Raw genomic sequence first — 21,210 nt, 5'->3', positions numbered from 1 at the left:
AATTATGAAATATAATGGGGACTGAGCAGCAAAACTATTCATAACTGAGCTGCAGTAATGTTTAAGGGAAACTATGATTAAACAGTGTGGGAAAAACGTGCTACAAATTGAAAATCCCCAGATGTACTGACACCACCTGCAGCCTCCATCTTTGTGTGTGTGTGTGTGTGTGAACTCTGCAGTAAAGCAATTATAGCAAAGAGTGCAGTGGGGAGGCACCGGGAAGAACTTAGTGCTCTTAGTGGGCTGTGTGTGTGTGTGTGTGTGTGTGTGTGCAGGCCTGCCTTGAGGCTATTATGTCGTTTCACAGACCACTGCTCGCCCAATAAAGAGCAGGTCAGGTCCTGATTAAAGAGTGATTCCCTCACTTCATATTGATTGTATCCACTCCAGCCCCGATCGGCACTGTCTATCAAACACCAGCACTGGCTCGCAGTCCGGCAGGGAAAACCAACTGAACTCAGAAGCAACGAGGCCGCTTATAGAAGCAGGACGACAAACACGCTCGAGTCATTATGATAAACTATATCATTGTAATATAAACAGTGTTTAATTCTACAGCTACAATGATAATATTATAATAATATACATATAAGTACTTCATTTATAATAGCAAGGAACTACTTTTAATTCTTAAGAACATGCAGAAATTTGAATTGTGAGTTATTAAGTAGTCGGTTCCCTTTTCAAAACCTGTCTAAAATAGATCGTTCTTCACCCTGTACAGCCAAAACGCTCCCATCTACAAAAAACACTTGTCTCCCTCAACGACGTGGCCAAAATCAATTCAAGGGTTTCTTTCCAGGAATCTCTCTTCCCACATCCTCCTCCACCATCATTCTTTTTCATCTCACATCACGGAGCAGCAGAAATCTTGTCGCGTTCGGGTCTCTGTGATTCAACAAGATGGAGGGCCACCTGGAAGAGTACAGGCAGGATTCAAACGCGGCAATGCTCTACGGGGAAAAGGTCTATGTGGGAGGAGAACGGAGCGACAAAATGTCCAGATCAGATTGTTCGACAGTTATTCTTAAAGAAAGATGTGGAGCTTTGGCTTGATCAGGAGGTAAATAACACTTGGTGTCCTCCATGTCGTCTATGTCCATAAAAAGGCTGAAATGCTTAAAGACAACAATCGAAAAAGAGGAAAGAGGCTGAGAGAGAAAGTCAGGAGATGAAAAGAACACGGATGAACTACACTCACATACATATAGTCGACAAAGACCACATGACCTAGAAAGCCTCACCGCCGTTCATCTATAATACCAAAAGCGCTTGGCTACACAATGAAATCGGGCCATTCAGATGCCCTAAATGGAGCAGAAAAATATTAATACAATTGCTGTCATTAAATAAGAGCTATTCAGTGGGTAGAGCGCGGAAAAAGTAAAGAAAGTAAGTGTGCGTGTGTGTGTCTGTGCTCCACTGGGTCGACTCCTCTCCACTGCTCTTCTGAGAGGGTTTCCTGAGGTTGCTATTGATCCATTTTAACCTACTTAAAAACAAGACGAGAACACACGGACGCAAACAGGCACAGACTGGTGCCGGCATACACTCGCACCTACGCCCACATACGCACACTCCAAAGGTCTGAAGTGGAAACATCAATAGAACCACAGACACTCTTAATAATCACCAGAGGGGAATCAAACGAAGCCTGATCGGTTTATGCCTAACATTACCTGACAAACAAACAAACACAATTCCCAAACAAAACAGCGGATGCAGGATTACCCCGTTCACCGGCACGCTAATTAGCTTTACCTGTAAGAGGAAGAGTTGTCTGGGGAGCGGGAAGGAGATGATGGAGAGGGGGGGGGGGGGGGGGGGAGAGAACTAGACAGGAGAAAGAAGCAGCCACCATCGGTCTGACCTCATTTCCAGACACTGCCTTTGTTTTTGCATGTGTGAGGGAGGTGTCGTTGGGATCGTGTTTTTTTTTTACTGCAGAGAGAACTGCCGACGATCAAAACACGACACATGAAGCCGAAGTGCCGAATGTGACTGGCGAGGGATTTAGAATAGAAGCAGAAACGTTTGAGAGGTATGTGATAAACAGAAAAGGAAAGTGCGTGTCACCACAACAGCTTGGTTTCTTGGCCAAAAAGTGCAGAATAATCCATGAAAAGTTGGCTGAATTAAATCAGTTGTCATTCACGCGGTTGCTTCTCATTTGTAAAGAAAAATATTTTTCGGGTTGGCGGGTGAACCAGTCTACCTGGGACGCGTGGGCCCTTGAGAGGGTTGGAGAGGGCCATGCCGATCTCGGTCATGCCGTAGCGCTCCAGCAGCGTGTGCCCTGTAATCTCCTCCCAGCGCTGCAGAGTGGGAAGAGGGAGAGCAGCAGAGCCCGAAACCATCAGCCTAGAGAGAGAGAGAGAGAGAATCACGACTTCCAGCTCTTAAAAGTTTAAGAACCTTTTTTTTGTATATGCATTGGACAAATTAGTTGTTGCGATGTCACACGTATATATATATATATATATATATATATATATATATATATATATATAAAAACACATAAACATGCATCTGAATATACATCAACCCATGAGCAACCTGTGTGCCACTGAACACCAGTACCTGATCCTCTCTTTGCAGACTGCTTTGACAAAGTCCTTGACGTGAGGCTGAGTGAAGTGCTGATCGTAGTGCTGGATCAGCTTAGAGTAGATGGTTGGCACGGCCATGAACACGTTAACCAGGGGCGCCTTGGAGCTCAACAGCATCTCCCACACCTGGGACACAGAGAGAGAGAGAACAGTACTACATATGAGTGAATGGGCAGGAAGGCAAGGGGGGGATAAGGAAAGGTGAAAAGGAAATTGTATATTTTGCCAATAAACCTAATGTGCAATGGGGGGTTGAATAATTTTGATTGCAACTGTAGTATGTATCTAGTGGATGGGGCCATGCAAACTAAATGACTGCATCCAGACTCATTTGATAGGCGAGTGTGAAAGTGCTGCTTTATTCTTTTGTATAGCAGAGTAAGGTCCGGACAGGGGTTTATTATTGAACCTGTCAACGCGGTGCTAGAGAAAAGACAAGAAAAATCATTTGCAGATTTGTAGAAGGTCAGAAGGAGGAAAACAGAGCGTGCATGTCGCCCGGTTAGACGGTTTTCTGTACAGCTGTTTGGACCAATGTAATTGTTGACAGAGGAAGAAGGAGCCACTTGTTCCCTCCGCTGCATCCAGCAGGCTGCTTTAAACACACACAAGCATACATTGTGAACTACTGTCATGCTCGTATAAATATCAAATAAACTCACTTATTCAAGGACAAAGCTATTTTACCCACCACACACACACACACACAGTCTGGGTGCATCGCCTACAATGGGACGACATCATGAATTAAGCGGAGGTGAACGACAGCTTCTCCCCCCCTGGGAGGCAAGCGCTCCTCCCCCGTCTGTCTCCCCTTCTCAGTCTACTTATCCCTCGTTTCTTTTCCTCTCATTCTACCTCCGATCCCCAAGTGCTTCTTTTTCATTCCCTACCATCATCGCTGACCCCACAGCTTCCCTTCATCCTTCTTTCTTTCCCCCCACACTTTGCTTCCTATCTCACATTCACTTAGCTTCTCTCTCCATTTCGTAATTTCCTGCTCCGCTGCCTCTGCTCGCTCTGTGATACACTCTCACTGACGGAGAGATGCAGTCTCTCCCCTCATCCATCTCACCTCCAGAAGCGCCACATCCTTCTTAATATGCCAGCAATTTCTAAACTCTTCCTTTCACTCCTCCTTTGAGTGGACTTACTGAAGACTCCCCTGGTCTGGTATCTATGCAACTTCTCTCCCCTCCTCTGCACCTAATAATACATTACAGGTCATGTAGCGGACGCTTTTATCCAAAGCGACTTACATTGCATTTTTAACCCGTGGTTTTACATTTTGCCCGGGGAGCAATTAGGGGTCGGGTGGGACATGGAGGCAGAGTTCTAACTCCTCCGCCACCGTAATAAACAAACATAACTGAAAAGACAGAAAAGTTAAGTTTTTATATATATATATATATATATATATATATACACATATACATACACACACATAATTACAAGTAGATATATAAATGGAGGGGCGTTCACAGGTCAGCTGCCCACATACAGAACAGAACCTTCTGCAGAGACGGACTATTAACCGAGTGAGGCCTGACTCCTCTGCGTAGTGTCTATCAAGTGCAGTGGAGCGCTTCCACCAAGTCCAGTCTGGAGGGGAGAGGAAGGCAATTTATGTCCATCAAAAAGTTGAACTCCACCTAGGGGACAGGATGCGATGCATCCTAAACAACTCTATGGTCTACTCGAAAACACGGAACTCCAAAACGATTGTTAATTCTTCCTGAGGTGGACCGGATGATGAACGTCGAACCGTCTGCCGAGTGTCAAAGACTGTCAGATATCAAAAGTTGGCATTGACGCTTGGTAAGATTTGTCATTAGACTCTTTATCATTGTATCAGGTGTGTCCTTTGATCAGTTACCACTGTTTTGCTAATTTCATACAAGTTTACTTCGGAAAATTATTTTACATCAACTAATACAGAAAAAAATCAGCTTGCATGCATTTGATCTAACATTTGAACACAAGAGCTGGACAGATTAAAATGTTGAACCCATTTTAACGATAAAGGGAAAGTGATTACAATTCATTCTGACGGGGAACAGGAATGTCAGCAGCAAAAATTCACGTAAGGAACAGTCGGGGATCACTTGTTGATGGGATTTATCATCAGGTGATTAAGAATGTCTCTACCTAATGTCGTGCCATAAATCTAGTATTGTAAAGCTATTTCACTGGAAGAATTAAACTTTTATGCTGCCGTTTGCATGCAGGGAGAAGTGAGGGGATTCCCAAAAAAGCATTAACGTGTGATATTGTTAGAAAATTGTTTAGAAAATCTTCAAATGATAAAATCCGTAAAGGAAATGCCTTAATCTGGTTGACAATGAATTGAGGCTTAATCCCTCCCTTTAAAAAAAAAAGTGCGTCAATAGTGCCTGAAGATTTGTTTTTCAACTGGTTAACACGTCTAGTCATGGTTAATCAAATATATCCGTTGTTGTGATGAAGTAGTCAGTAGGGATTGAAATAAACAAAACAATGTGACCAGTGTGAACCCCGGGAAGAGTATCTGCTCCTGTCAGTCTGCAGCCGCACACTTGAAATAGACATGCTGTATGTTTTATTGGATCACAATTCCCACACTGAAAATGTTTGTCACTATCTCCAGGCAAAATCAGAAAGAAAAAAAAAAAAATCAATGGCGGCCTCTGCTGCCTGGGCTATTCTCCAGGGATCTTAGGGGATAGAAGAGACAGACTATCGATCACTTCATCAATGTACTGTTACTTCAGGAGGAGGAGAATAAAGGCTTTTTTCTTACTTAGAGGTGGGGTTTTGCGGTTTGCTACACAAGGTCAGGGATAACAGCTGAATACTGATATAACAGTGGAGCAATACACGTGATATTTTTCATTTAAAGACCTTTCTTTTCCATCTACCTGCACTGCCGCAGCTGCAGACGACCCGGCAAACAAACAAAAACACACATTAACAAACATGAGCATCCATGGCTGTATGTTTCAAACACACACACACATTCACACGCTTAGTAGCCCATCTTCCCCTCCCTTCTCAGGGCCAAACAAGCACCATCATCCTTCAATGTCAGCTCATCGATTGATCTGCTGCTTAAGCCCCTGCCGTGAGTCGGCATTGGTCAGATACAAAGCCACACAGGGCAATTCATCACTGAGCCACAAACACTTAGTTTGACAGTCATTGAGGGAGGAGGAGGAGGAGGAGGAGGAGGAGAGATAGGAGATCAAGGGAGGAGAGAAAGAGGAAGAAGAGGAAAGGGGAAACAGGAAACACTGATAGAGAAAAAGCTGAACGTCTTTTTAACCTCAGCAGCACACAGAACTTCTACATACTGTATGAAATATTTCTAGGCCTCGCTGTAAATGCTCTCCTAGTCACCTCCCCAAAACGTCAGCGGTGGTCATGAAAAGGTGAATCGGGAGAAAGAGTAAGAACAAGAAAGAGGGCGGCGGGGTTCAGTCGAGACCTTCTGCGGCTGGAATTCGGGCAGCATGACGCAGGTGGCGCCCACCCACAGCGGGCACAGCAGCTTGTTAACAATGCCGTGCACATGGTGGAGCGGCAAGGTGTGGAGGATGACGTCATCTTTAGACCACGCCCACTCTGAAACCAGACACTGGACCTGAGGGTGAGGGAGGGGGGGGGGGGGGGGGGGCAGGGGGGGAAAGAAAAGATGGGGATCAGCGACCTCAATCATTTGCAGAAGAAACCCAACCTCAACCGGCACTCAACAGAGACTGCCCTGCTTGCGGTCTGAACAGCCCCACAGCGCTAAAGCCGCCTCCCTCCTATAGACCTTCCTGCTGCGTTTGATACAGTGAACTGCCAGATCCGCCGGGATGTCCCAAGGCCCCCGTCCTCGGTCCCCTGCTCGCCTCTCCGTACACCGACTGTCTTGACTGTCATCCGCTCACATGGCTTTGTTGATGACAACAATCCAATCCTCTCTTTTCCCCAATGTGACACACAGGTATCTGCATGTTTGACGGACATCTCTCAGTAGATGAAAATTAACCCTGATCGCTTTGGTGTGACACTCAACTCACCCGCTCTGCCAACATTACCGTGACTACACGTCCTGGTAGATACATGCTGCACGATGTATGAAGAATTTGTCTCCTCCTCACTGAGAAGGCGGTCCAGGTTCTGGTACAGGCTGTGCTCATCTCACCGGACAATTGTAACAGTTCTACCTGCTGGTGCCATCCGACCTGTGCAGCTCTTTCATAACGCAGCAGTTCTAGTCTTCAGCCTAAATTCACTCACACCACTCCGACCCTCCGCATTGGTACTGGTGAACGGTGGAATGAGCTGCCCAAAGACAGTCTACCCGCGTAGACACACAAACTCAAACCACACCTCTACAGACTATACCTTGACTAGGTAGCACTTTAGCTGCACTTAAGATGGCACTTACTTGGGGAACTTGGTAGTTTGGCTTTGAAGAAATTGTACTTTCTTGATTCTTGTTCTTCTGGGTCTGTACCCTCTTGGTTGAATGCACATATTCTAAGTGGCTTTGGATAAAAGCGTCAGATAAATGGAATGTAATTTGTCTTGCTTTTTTTGTGCAGTTGAGTCGTTTTTGTACCTATTTTCCTATCGAACTGCTGTATTCAAACATTCAGAAGTAATTTTCTGCTGCTGCAAGGATCACTTCTGACAACCGCTGTGAAAAGTGAATTTGGTTGCAGCTAGAGAACATAATAATAACTCATTATAATCCAAATGCATTATTATTCTAGGGAGACTACTGTTCAGGCACAATGTGGCAGCGTTTAAGCTGTGTGTGTGTGTGTGTGTTCATGTGGTGTTTTTTTATGTTCGATCCATGTATTCCGGCGATAGTAGCGTGACCGATCAAGTAGTTTGGTGTTGTGGTCTTTTACGTTGTCATTTGTTGATAATAAGTACCGCTCACCTTTCAGAATGTAGGTGTTACACAGTAAATTTGCCAGTGTCAAAAAGGCAGTGTCAAACTATTTTAATTCTTCCGGAGTTCTTCCAACAATGGACAGAGTAAAATTGAACCAGAAAACTTCCAGTGTTGGTGAAAATAATCGGAGTTAACAGAGGTTTTACTCTGTCAGTGTTATTGACTCTCTCAGGCCCTGATTCAACACTGATTAGAGCAAGATACCTTCCAGAGTATCACAAAAAATACTCTGGAAAGCCCCGCCCACCAACTTTCCCGGTCAAACTGAGAATGTGGATTCTGGCATCGCCATCTTCCTCGCATCGAAATACTGTGGTAAGTCTTTCTACTATTAACTATTCCCGTTGTTTTTCTTCATTCCAGTAGAATCTGTATAAGAATAAAGGGACGTATTCATTCACCACACTAGTCAATGTTGGGTACGTGTCTTCAAATACCGAATTTCAAATGGCTAACGTGATATCGGGTCGGCGGTTAGCTTAAATGTAGCAGCCACATGTCTGACCTCACAACACCAAACTGAACAAAAACGACACGAGGTAACGTTAATGTCGACGAGGACGAGCTGTCGTGGTGTGTTATGTGTCATGCTTGCACATTTATTTCAGTAAAATGACGACAAAAATTTGTTGAAGCAGTCATATTTATTATTTCTATTTGAGCCGGAGCAAATCGCTTTAGCGTCACGTCACAATTTGGTCGAGCATAGCGGGACATGTCGCGGACATGCGGACGTGCTCATAGGACCCGCTAGTTCACCGGCAGACGGCGGAATGCACCGAGTCGACCCAGTTAACGTGAACGGAGCCGCGGCTCCGAGAGGCTCGGTTCACGTTAGCTGCTGCTGTAGCCATAGACATATAAAGAGTAGACGCTGCATTGGCTGCTGAGGCGCAAACAAATATTTTTTTATTATATTATATACCAGAATATTATTACTGTTACGCCTACTATGAATATTAAAATACGCCGAATCATGTTTTCGGTGTCATGCCTACAAAATCCCGTGAACATCCGCTTTTGTATTCAGCGAGTGATGCGCTGACACTTCGTTGCGCCAGCTGGCACTGAGAGGAGCGGGTGACCGGTCCAAGCTGGCGGCCCCGTGGCTCGTCAGCACCACTAGGCAGCAGCGGTCGATGTCTATTCTTTATGTCTATGGCTGCAGCTGCTGCTTAATTTATGCTTCCACGTTACGGCGGCGGCGGGTGTGGCTGTGTGTTTCTGCGGGTGCCGAATCCTTGGTGAGCCGAAGCTCATATTGAAGCGCAGGCTACGGAGAAGACGTGAATTTACAACACTGGTTCACCCACTGAGGGACCTGGACGAGCAAGTGCACTTTCGATACTTTCAAATGTCAGCAACTGCCGCAAATTACGTTCTGAGCGGACCAATCACAGCACTTGCGGTACACGTCAACTCGACTTGCAGTTAGATTTTTTCGGAGGTGCACGTCAGGCTACGGCGGAGGGGTCTACGTAGTTACGTAGTTACTTAATATGTATATTTTCCTTTTTTCTTTCAGATTGTTCTTTAATGTACTGTGGTGCTCTGGTGGTAAGTAATAAGTTTATGTACCTGACCGAAAATGTAGTTGTGTTTGTGATTTTTAAAGCTGAAATAGGGTATTTTCAGGTTGTCAGCTTGTATGGTGTTGTAGATCATAATGTTGATTTCAGTTTGCTGTCTTTGCAGATACCATCATGTTGATCAAAACAGTCCTGTCATCCAGCACCAACCAAGATCTTTGCCACTGTGATAAGATGTGAGCTTTACATGTTTTAGGTTTACTTTTGATGCCAATATTTCATGTTTACTTGGAATAAATATGTATTACAGTATGGATACAATTGTCTGTGTGTTTTTCCCCCTGCATAGATATGCAACACTGGTAGGAGTTGGTTAAAAATCAACACTCTTTGGAGTGATTTCATAATCAACATAGTGTAAAGTAGGTTTAACACTGGAAAGGTTATTTCTTTTATAACTCTTTAGTGTTACATGTGAATAACACTATGGGTGTTACTTCTTACATAGTGTAAAACTTGATTGACACTTCTTAGAGTTAATATTATTACACTACACTGCACCTAGTGTAAAATTTTAACTCTTACCAGAGTAAAATTGACTCTGGAAATTTAACTCTGTGTTCAGTGTACATTTAACACTCTGTAGATAGGGACCATATGTTCACTGAGGTAGTGTTAAAATTGACTCTTTAAGTGTTGTATTAACACTGGCGATTTTACTGTGTAGTTGTAATTGTAAATAACGTTTCCTTTATTTTTCCTTGACTCACTTTCAATATTTTTGTTTTACCGTTGCTCCCCTAATCGGGGAACATGGAGCCATTGGTACATCTCTCCAACAATGTATTCCTTCCTGCATGAAGTGCGAACAATCTGATGTTTATCAGTCATATTTTAAAATTGTATCGTTGTAGCTCCTAGAGTGTCTCAGTATGTTGTCTCATCAATGAATGTTTTTAGCAGTTTGCAGGAAAAGGAGAACATTAACAACAGACTAGACAGTTCATTTAGGCTCTGTTCGATTGTTTAAGTGTTTGATTTGTCATATTTATGCCACCTTTTAAAGTGTTGTCAAACAAGGTTTGACTTTTTCTTGCAGAAATTGAGCCCTGAATTACTTGAGGAATAAAGAATATGAACGTTTAATATATTCTATTAAAAGGGCCGTACCATCCTTAGACCCTTAATCCAAAACATGGAAAAACTCCAACCTCCATCAAGGTTAATTTAGTCGCCAAAATCTGTTTGATCATGGGATCCGATCACAAACTCAACAGTCTTCATCTACATTAACCTGACAGAGGCTGGTGTTGTTGCCTTCCAGGAAAACCAACAGTCACCAAATCATCTGCTCACTCACTTCTCTGGTCCAAACAGAGACGAGTGAGGCTCTGCGGTCTTTCAGATGAATTCCATTATCCACAATATTGGACATGCAGCTCAATTTCAATTTAAAATACCCAGGAAAATGTTCAGGAGATCTCTAATGGCATAAATTAGGCATTATTCCTAATTATGCCAATTAGGCAGTCAAATGTAGGCGTGGGGATGTCTGAAAAATTGCACTCAGAAACATGCATACATTTTATGTGTCTGAGCTCTGGATAGTCACTTCAATCATTGGATGGAATTTGAAAAGGCCTAAACAAAACAATCAGACAAACATGGACAAGTTTGAAAAGATAACGTAAATTTAGAAATTGCTTAAAAAAACAAAAAAAAGTAGTTTTCTGACTCTGCAGTAAGTGATGTTGGAGCTTCCTGAAGCACATTTAATATATTCTAATGACTATGAACATCCTATGTTACTATATTCTTTATGATAAATCTGAAAAAAGGATAAGTCCCTTATAAATGTGATATTAAACAGCACAAAAACATCAAATTATAGTATTTAAATATTATTATTAAATTGTGTGTTTTAAACAGCACTAATAACAACTATAGTAAAGATTAATTTCTGTAAAACAGTGTTATGTTTAACTTCCACAAAGATTCAGCATCGGTTAGCAGATACAAATCTGTTTTGGAGAGAATACTTACCATGGCGTGGACGCTGCTGTGTGTATGTAGAGCGCCCTTGGGTCTCCCCGTGGTACCGCTGGTGTAGATGATCATAGCTGGTCGATCGGCCCAGTCTGTGACACCTCCTCCCGTCTCCTCCTCTTTGCGGCCTGCCCCCTCTGAAGTGCCCAGGTTAGAAGTAGCGGGCAGCGTCAGACACGGCAGCCCCAGCCTCTGTGCCAGTGGCTCTAGCGTTTCAGCGTAGGGATGCCCCGCCACCAGCAGGGAACTCTGGGAGTCACAGATGATGTACTCCAGCTCCGATTCAGGGTGATTTCGGTAGAGGGGCACTGCCGTCCCACCACTCATCCAAGCGGCCCACTGTGCCACCGTGTAGGAGGCGTCATTAGCGCACAGGAAGGATATTCGCTTCCCATCCAGACCTCCAAAGTCAGACTGGAGGACGGCGCTGATTCTATGTGCAAGAACTAAGCTGCTGCTGTACAGCTGCTTGTAGCTGTGGCCGCCACCGCCGTCGATGATCGCAAGTTTATCTCCAAATGCTGGAGCTTTATTAAACACCGGCGTCTGGTTCGTCCTCGACGACGGCGCTGTGGTCCATCTATGAGCCCCTCTTTGGGCCACAGCTCCCAGTAGCCATTGCCCCGGCCTTGATGGGCCGTACGTTTGGTGTAGATTGGCTTTCCTGTGAGGTAACGTGCACTTCAGAGAGCGGCAGGCAGCAGCAACGCGTCCCGACAGCATATTTGAGATTATCGGACCTTTGGAAGTCAAAACCTCAAGACAGCACCACCCACAGCATATTGCAGACTGCTTCCGTCCAACATCTGTGAGTTGAGAGGGACATAAAGGCTTAGTTTGACCCAGTATCTCTGTAATATTTCATTTCACCAGTTGACAGTCACTTTTTCTTTATTTCAATTCATCTAGCATTGCACCTATCAATTAAAGACACGTGTGAAACATTGATTGTGGCTTTGTGTATTGCTTATTATATCATTTTAAAATGCACAGACAATTATAATAAGCAATTAAAAGTCAAAGGGTAAAATCTGAATTAGTAATGGGATGTTAAAACCAAAAGGGGATTGACAAAGGTCAAGACAGCAGAAGCTATTGACTTCTGACTAGTAGAAGCTGTTATAGCACTTATACACTTACAGAGTTAAAGTTGTAGTAAAAAGGTAGCTTGTGTGTAAACACATAACGTGTAAGTCAACTGTGTCCACTGCAATGGAGTAAAACATTGTCCAGTTTATCATTAATTCGTTCACGTTGGGTGCTTCTGTTGTAATTGCCGCTCACGTTATTGGTTTCAATGAACGTAACATCACGTTTAGCTCGCGCGCAGCGTTTGACGTTATTGACCGTTTCGTAACTGACAGCGGCGGACTTACGACGAGCCCGATACTGGCAGGACAACTATCCTTTCCACAGCAAAGATAACGTTACATTAATACATCCAAATAGCCACCCGTGCTCCACTGCTCGAAAGCTATCAGTTCTCATTCACCTTAAATGCCGGTAGGTCTTTTGGTAGAGGACGGTGCAGCAGTGTTACTCTTCCGGGATAAAACTACTTGCTTTAATGGTTCCTGCCCGGTCATTTCAGTGACGTTGCACACTGCAAACCCAGCTCCTGAGCCACAACAAAATATTCCACACTGCCGATATAAATCACGTTGCTTTATGTTCAGTTAATAGAGTATATTTAGATCAGCCTTTTTGATATTTTTACACACATTTTTAGGATATTAGAAGTCAGAACACAATAATTTAGACCTCCTTACAATTTAAATTACAGTCCACAGACAGCTAGTTCAAGTTAGATTCATGGTTGATTACAGAGTAACTGGCATGACTGGTTGCTGTTATCTTACATCCTGATATTCTTAACTTAACGGCTGAGACCCCACCTCATTTTCTTACGACCTGGAGATTCAGTGGAGAGACTGCTCACTAGATAGGAGGACAGGGAAACGGAGAATGCCGTATACATGAAAATACCACACACAGAGCTGCATTGCTTTAGATCACATGCCAGTCCTACCATTCAGTGTGCCAACTGGCTTGGCTGGCTTCATCATCACAGTGCAAGTGGGTACATTCAGCCGCCAGCTGGCAGTCGCGTGCCTCAGATAAGAGAATGGTACAGACATGGCACACGTTCAAAAAGTTTTCACTTCCCTCCCCAAACCCCCTACACTGCAAACGATGATGGCATGTTCCTAACGAAATTGGAGCCTTTGTTTCAGAGAACTCCCCTCCACTCTCAGGAATAGTATCGTCAAAGACCACTCGTTCCCATTCTGCGGGAAAACGGTTTTCAGGCGGATGCTATGCTACCTCGTAGCAATGTATTTTCCAGAGACCTTTATTTGTAAGCCGTCCGCAGTCTTTAGTCTGTTTTATTCAGATAGCAGTGCCGCATTTTCAAAGGATTCAACCTTAAAAAGATCGGACGTTGTCTTCGATGAAACAAAATGGGGCACAGACGACCCATGTTTTGGGATTTGTTCCCTGGAAGTTGGCCACATTTCTGCCTTGCGTTGCACAGGGACCGGAATCCAAGCGGCAGAAGGACTTATCTACGGCGACTGGACACATTGAGGTCTGCTGAAGAGTGGAAGATGGTATAGGGTCACGTATATACGTCTGGTGAGAGGACAGGACATGGCTGCCAAAAGGAGTTATGGATATGGTAATTGCGCAAACAGGATCAGACCGAGTATCCAGCGGAAGCTGGCATTCTGTTGCAATGGCCTGCTGCCAACACACCATCCAGCAACGGACACCTGAAAGGATCCAGCTACCGATGCGCAGGACGGCCGCGAGCTGGCGCCAACTTCCATCTTGGCAAAGGACTGCGTCTGAGGAAAAGGGAAAGAGAGAAAGCGGGGACCCCCCATGGATCTGTGAGAGAGGCTGAGATGGCAACACAAACCGTGGGGAGTACCCAAGCATGTGTCAGGTTGGCATCAATGTGAGAATCTCTTGGCAAGTGCTCCGCTCTCTCTCCCCTCCCACCCCGGCTCACACACAAACACACTGTTGCCCTGCTTGGAACACATGGTACATCAGCAGCGGCATCTGGCCGCGCTGACTCCTGCCAGCTGCGCTTCATCTTCGCCAGTTGGGAGTCTTGGCACTGCCACTTCATCAACTACCTGTGGCTCCTCCTGGGTAAAAAGGCGAGCGATGAATTATTCCGAGGCTGCAGCTGCAAACTTGACTTTCATCCAAGAGATTCACTGTAAACATGCGACTGCCTGACACAGCACATGCCACCCACATACTAATGCAGGCTTCTATTCCGCGCGGAGGAACTTATCATGGTGTCGTTTAGATGACGGATGCTTTGTGATGATTCCTAAGGTAACGTATGTTAAACACAAGTGCTTCCAAAGAGACGTGGGGAGAAACAACCCGTGGATACATGGGAGCTCTTGGCTGGTAAATAACTTTGGCGGGAAAAAGTGGCGGTAACATTCAGGAAGGCACTGCATTATGGGCTCTTCATCCGTCAGCTGTTTGTGTTGAGAAACTGCGTTGGGAGATCAAAAGGCAGTGAAGGATTACACTGAAAGGAATCCGCCCCCCCCTTCATTTTTCTAATGAACAAATGGACAAATTACCTTTCAACTCTACAAGTATTACCTCATATTCTATTTCCAATGGAGGTTTTCGACAACCAAGAACATTTGTCCAAAGTGCCTTGAATAAAGTTTAGCGGGTTCAGCTAATGATTACCAAATTATATTTTTTTACCTTTTGCCTCAGAATATAACTTTCTACTGGTCTGGATTTTGTCACTGAGGTACATTAATACAAGCTGTTCTCCACCTGTCAATAGATGTGTTTGGTTCCTCTTGTACTCTCAATTGATTTCCTAATACGTTGCCAGGAATTAAACCCAAAACTTTCATTCTAACCCAAATATCGCACTGACTCGGTTGAGCAGAAGGAAGAAAAGTAAAAAAAAAAGAAGAAGGCTGAAATTTGATGTCATGTATTTTTGACATCCACTGGATTTTTTCCGACTATTAAAGCACAGAGTGACCCAATTTGAATTCTGTTGGATTCTATCAAAAATGTCACTACATTTCTCCCTTAAACATGCAAGTATATTCTCTCACATTTTTATGTGGGTGTTAGTCATATGACAGCGACCCAGTGGGAGTTTCTTCTCCATCTGTGTAGGTCTGACCCATTTTAGCCCTCGGCCACGTCCAACTGTTCCGTTTCCCAAACATATGTGCGGTGGCAGGGGGATAAGCGAACCGTCGCCGCGCGGGACCTGCAGACACACACTGCAGATACGACACTGGACCCTGCTTGCCTGTCCGTCTGCTTCCCACAGCATATGTCATCATCAATACTGGCCCCAAGGATTCACACCTTAGTGATTTGAAAAACAAAACTGCTGCTGCCTCTCCTGAGTCAAGGATGCCTGAAATCGAATATCAGACAAAGGGAATTTTCAGAGATTTTGTATGATATGTGTATTACATGTGTTATATTTCAGATATTATCGTGTGAATTTACTGCATGTCTTTATTGTTCTTTCCATCTCATTCCCAGCTTAACTTCTTTTACTCAGTATTTACCCGCAATTATTTTGTTCCTACTGGCCAGCGTATGATTAGACACTCGGCGGACAGACTGGCTGCAGATCTCTGCAGATCACAACACATGCCAGTGACGGCAGAATAGGCCCACCAGACGAGGGATTGTTTTTTTTCCCAAAGTGGTCCGCGTTGGCAGATGAGATGGTATCACTGCACAGATCCAGGACCCACTGGGGACTGTGGGGTGTGAGGCACATATGGGCAAACAGGCTGCTGATGAGCTGCTTACACGAGCCTCTCATCACGGCCTTCCAGAGGAATATCTCCACTAGAGGATTTGAAGTGGCTGTATGCTGTGGTACTGGTTGTTTGGGTTGGCACAGGATACTAACTGCACAGAACACACATGTTTGTTTGCAGAGATGCTCTCCCTTTATATTTGATACAAATCCGTTGGGAACAAACACTGTATATCAATACTGGCTGGCTATGTGAAGATGCCTGCAACTTGTTGTATAAATTTACACGTTCTCTGAATAACTTGATTTAAGGTAACTCACACTAAATAAATGATATCCAACTTCCTGACCTAAAGGCTTTAGTTTCAGATCGCTGCAGATTTTTTAAATGGCTTTCCACTAATGCCTTATTGATTCTCATATTTCCCTTTTAACTCCTTCACATGAAAATGGAAACTTTTCCTCTAGACAGGCGATCACGACTTCCGCTCTTCAGTCTAATTCGGCGCACTAACTCTGTCCTGCATCCTCAACAAAATACTACCTCGTAATGGCGGAAGGCTTACGGCATTTCTTTCAAACAAGCTGGCCAATGTTAGAGCCGTGCAGATGCTGAAATATTTAGTCCTTCCGTCTTCTATCAAGCATGCTTATGATACAGCTTGGATTGAAATATGCATTCTGAGTCCACATCAGGATACGGTTGTTTCTTATCCCTTTGAAAGCCTTGTAAATGTCTGTTCAGCTGATGTGGACGTGGATGGGACATTTCCAAGCACACTCACTCACACACATTCATAAACACACACACACACACATGCACACACTGAGTCTGCCAGGCTGCTTGGGTGGTGTGTTGTTCTCTGGGAGGCAGTGCCATATGTTGTCTAGCCTCACAGGGACAGCAGAGCCTACCGCCGCACATTGTCCTGACTCTATTGGAAGCCCACTGCTGTAAAATATATCTCAGCCCTGGATTTTTTAATTAGAGAAATTCCTTGCAGTGCATGCACTCAGTTTGGTGTTCATTTTTTATCTTGATAACTATTGTATTGTATTCAAGGTAGAAATGTGTGTTTTAATTCATTAACCTTTATACACACTTGGTGGAGAAGAACAATAATTGCACATTTTTTTATAATGCACTCTTCATCAACAGACGTGCAAAATATAGTTCAAATAAAGTAAACGCTAGTAAAAATATAGGAAAAACGGTAAGAATGTCCTGCGTAAAAAGGGTTTTAGGCCAGTTTCAAAAGAGTCAGTGACTGTGCTGCTGGTCAGGGAGACTGCTCCATTTGATGTATTTGATGCACCGTGTGTACCATGTGCTCCTGAGGAACAAGCTGGCTCTTTGACAAGGATGCTGACACCTTGTATTTTAGTTTTATTCTAATTCTTTCAAAGAAAGAAGGAAAACATGCATACATACTGTAAATGTTAGCATGCACTTAGACCCTGGCCCACCCGCCTTATTGGACGATACGAAGTGCTACGAGCAGTGCAGCAAGAACACTTCTGTCAAACTGTAAACAAGTAAAGAGCTGTTGAGAAGGATTCTAGATAAAGGCTAACCTTGCTGTGGAAGGACCTGGTAATGCCTCTGCATACCTGCAGATGAGGAGTCTTGAAAAATTAATTACAGCCAGGCAAGGTGAAGAAAAGCTTTTGTCCACGTGTGCCATCTTAGGTATCTTAAAGCCCTCGGATTTGTGTTTTCTTATCGATTTTATGAACATGAGCGACAGAGAATAAAAGAGAGAAGTAGAGTCCAGAGCGATTTAGGGATTTTAGTGCGTTTGGATTACGCCAGTCAGGAGCGTGTTAAGGTGATGGGTGGGTTTGCTGTTGAAGGAAAGAGGGTGTAAAGAGTGTGTTTGTGCATTGACTTGGGGGGCATGGGATGCATGTTCAGAATTTATCTTATCTGTGTGTTCATTACTACTTTGCATTTCAGGCAGTGAGCTTGGGTGCTCCACTAAATCGCAGCAAGGATTGTTAGACACGCGTGTTATTAATTTTTTCAGGGTCCCTGTGGCGTCTGTATGAATCTTAATGCTGCTGACTGGGCTGCAGCTCTATCGACTTTCTTTAAAATATGAAGAAGCTTTGCTGGAAGCGCCTGGGGTCATTAGCTGAAGAGTAGGCGCAAATCCCTCACCGAGACTGCTCCGGCTTCGCCATGTTAAATGTGCTTTTAAAATATTCATAATCATACTCTTTTCTGCACACACGCACACGCGCACACACACACTCACCCACACCCATATGCACACAGACAATGCACCAGGGACGTAAGGGGATCAATATTAAAATGTATTCCTGTTTTGGTGGGCGGTTAATTAGCTGTGGTTCTTTTAAACCATGAAGTTTGAGAACAGATTAACAGTATCTTTTTGTACACAAACTAATATTTATTTCTGCTCCATCCGTGAGGACATAGATAAAATGCACATTAGTGGATGTTGATATATGGAAACAGAAGATTTATTTGTACTGTTGTTTGATATTTTACAGTGTGTTTTGGTAATATATTATTATTTAATTTGTATAGGTTGATGTTTCTATAATTCAGTTTGAATTATATTTGCATGAAATGTTCTCAAACTGGCCTTTGATCCACTGTAACAAAATGTTTTAAGCATGCATTTCCAGCTATTCCACTACATTGTCTATAATATAGTTATCATTCTTGAATTTATATGTTGAAATAAAACGAAATATTCCAATATGTTTTAAGAGCAGTTCTGAGTACAATTATTGTATTCTTTATTTAGAATGTACATAGCATTCAATATTGACGAGAAATTAGTTAAAAAGAAATGATCAGCAACACTTGTTCAGTCATCAGGGTCCTTTTTTAGAGAATGTATTTATGAGAGAGATTCATATGCAGCTTCCTTAACCGAGGTAGCCACAGGAGTGCAATGAATGCAATATTTCTATTCAAAATTTTAACTTTGCCCTGTTAACACAAGTAAAACGAGGTTCTTGCAGGTACCAATACTGCATCTATTTTTGGCAGCAATTAAGACCTGAAACTGAATTTGGACTGCAGAGAGTTAAACTTCCCCACCTATTCTAATTACAACAACGTTCTTTAGGAAGTGGTTGAGACATTTGCACAATACTGCACCTACCATTGACATTTTGCTTGATTTCAGACATTTTATTGAGGAGGACTGAACTGCAAAGCTTTGTTATAGTGTAATGTGCGAGGTGTGACACAGGATTTGGGATTTTCATTGCCATTCCCCATCTTTCCTCAAAAAAGCGCCCACAAAATACTTTACTACAGGCAGGGGAAGAGATCACAATTTATATACTAAATCCAGAATGAATATAAACCTAAAAGTATAAAATGTATTGAAGAAGTGAATACTTGATGCCTGACAATTTAAGTCAATTTTAGCATTTAAAGATTGTTTTTTGGATCTATTTATCTGACCTGATATATTTGAAAATAGAAAAGCTGTGTGATGCTATGATGGTTTTCATGATTCAGCACTTAATCATCAACTTATCTCATCACTGTTCATTTAGGTGAGCACCAGAAGGACTGATCTTACGTATCTAAAAGTAGAAGCAGTAATCAGCCCAGCGTGATCACTGAAATATGTAGATCTTTTAATAATAAGCCTTTAATATGCTAATAGTCATGAAGCCCCCGAGTAATAAAAAATGGCAATTGTTCCATACACGCTGTCCCGTCGCTGGTTGTAATCATTTGTACAGTAAAAAGATCATAACGGAATCAATCATCAGCCGAACTCGACCGTGCTATTTTTACCCGCGTGTAATTTGAACCAGAGTAAAGTTACGCTCCATCAAAGGACTCCAACATGTGCGAGACAGGTGCTGTGATGGAGACCAGGCCAAAACAATCACATCGCCACAGAAAAGGACAGCCTGTCTAATTGGTGCCTGTTTGTGTGGCACGCTGCTGGACAATGGATCAGGGCTGGCAGATGTATCAGGGGGGCAAATGATACGCACAAACCCACCGAGAACAATACCCCAAGAACAATGGGAGCGGGCAAGCGCACGTGTCGGTTTGTGTGTGTGTGTGTGTGTTTACAGAGACGGACACAAAGACAGGAAGAAGGTGGGTGCACGGGAGAAAGTGAGGGGATTCATTAGTACGTAAATTACTCACACTTAATATAATTTACTGTAAGTGGGAATTAGCACATAAGTGCTGGTATTCGAAGTAAGCTTTTCCTCTCCACCCGCTGTGTTTGATAAAGAAATTTGTACCTACTACACTCACATGGTTTCTTAACCCCCAATTCATCATGTTTTAGTTGTAGGTATTCCACCGACTCTATCAAACTGAAGACAAAAAAGTAGCTTCTACAGCAGCATATAAAAGCTGTAGTTATTTACAACCATTCACAATTTCACTTGACATGATACTAAACAGCATATGAGAGCACCGCAGTACTACGCTGCTGCAGCACCTGCACCAGCTACACCGCTGCAATCCCTGTAACAAAATAAAAATGGAATGGAATGGAATGAGTCATTTTACTGTGATGCATTAGTTGAAATGGCAGCTAATATGTCCTACTTTTACACAAGTTTGAATCATTAGTTTTGTTTCCACAATGAAGGCTAGCAATTATATATTACACTATTGAATGTTTTGTCTACTAATTTAATGTTGTTTGTTCCAGCTGTAGTTAACTTCAGAATGAAGACTGCCCTAATAGATGCCGCCAAAACGTCAATGCATCTTACAGTCGAGGTATTAAAGCATATTTAACATTCTTTAACATTTTCACATTTAAAAAAGCTTTATTGTGATATTACTCAAATTACCCTCCCCAGCCCCCCCGACCTCCACGGACTTTCCATTGGTTTGAATTGATCTGTGTGCAGCTTAATGTTGGTCTTTATGGCTACACTGCGGTTAGACAAGCCAGTAGGAAAACTACTTACCCACCGTTATAACTGAGCCAATCCATTAGGTGAGTTTTGAAAATGTGGTTACTTTCCACAACATGTAGTGATTATATGTTGCTTTAAATTGAATTATTCAATATGCAATTCAGTGATGAGCAGCATGTAAAAACCCAGATAGTGATGGATGTTTTCCTCAGGCCACAATGCATTACATCTATACATTAAATTACAAATGGGATCCACGAGGGCTATGAGACGTAATTGCGAGCTGTTAAAAAGCACAACGGCTTGAAATAAAAGTGTGTGTCTGTGTGGGGTGGAGGGGAGGGAGAGAAAGAGAAACAGTGTGTGTGTGTGTGTGTCCGTGGGAAAGTGACTGTTGTTTGGCTTGGCCGCCTA

At 43.2% G+C, this 21,210-nt stretch overlaps 1 protein-coding gene and 1 long non-coding RNA gene across 7 annotated transcripts in view; one reads left to right on the top strand and one right to left on the bottom strand.

The window, feature by feature from the left end:
• Nucleotides 1-12,725, bottom strand: part of acsf3 (acyl-CoA synthetase family member 3) — a 30,001-nt gene extending 17,276 nt beyond the window's left edge. For 3 of the 6 annotated variants that reach the window (XM_040165655.2, XM_078085122.1, XM_040165683.2), the window contains exons 1-5: nt 12,613-12,725; nt 11,118-11,926; nt 6,076-6,231; nt 2,584-2,738; nt 2,219-2,364 (exon numbers count right to left, since the gene is read on the bottom strand). In XM_040165655.2, coding sequence (XP_040021589.2) covers nt 2,219-2,364; nt 2,584-2,738; nt 6,076-6,231; nt 11,118-11,843 — 1,183 coding nt within the window. In that variant the 5' untranslated portion in view covers nt 11,844-11,926; nt 12,613-12,725. Of the gene's footprint in view, nt 1-2,218; nt 2,365-2,583; nt 2,739-6,075; nt 6,232-11,117; nt 11,927-12,260; nt 12,280-12,496 lie in introns of those variants that run through there. The other 3 variants (XM_040165664.2, XM_078085123.1, XM_040165674.2) reach the window with 3 other exon arrangements.
• LOC144385306 (uncharacterized) lies at nt 7,714-9,390 on the top strand. The gene is made up of 3 exons (XR_013451531.1): nt 7,714-7,860; nt 9,071-9,102; nt 9,241-9,390. It is a non-coding gene; the product is annotated as an uncharacterized LOC144385306 (long non-coding RNA).
• Nucleotides 12,726-21,210: the final 8,485 nt, after the last annotated feature.

The sequence above is a fragment of the Gasterosteus aculeatus genome, chromosome 12 (genome assembly GCF_964276395.1).
Source record: "Gasterosteus aculeatus chromosome 12, fGasAcu3.hap1.1, whole genome shotgun sequence".
Taxonomy (NCBI): domain Eukaryota; kingdom Metazoa; phylum Chordata; class Actinopteri; order Perciformes; family Gasterosteidae; genus Gasterosteus; species Gasterosteus aculeatus.
This window is presented reverse-complemented; position numbering and strand designations above follow the sequence as displayed.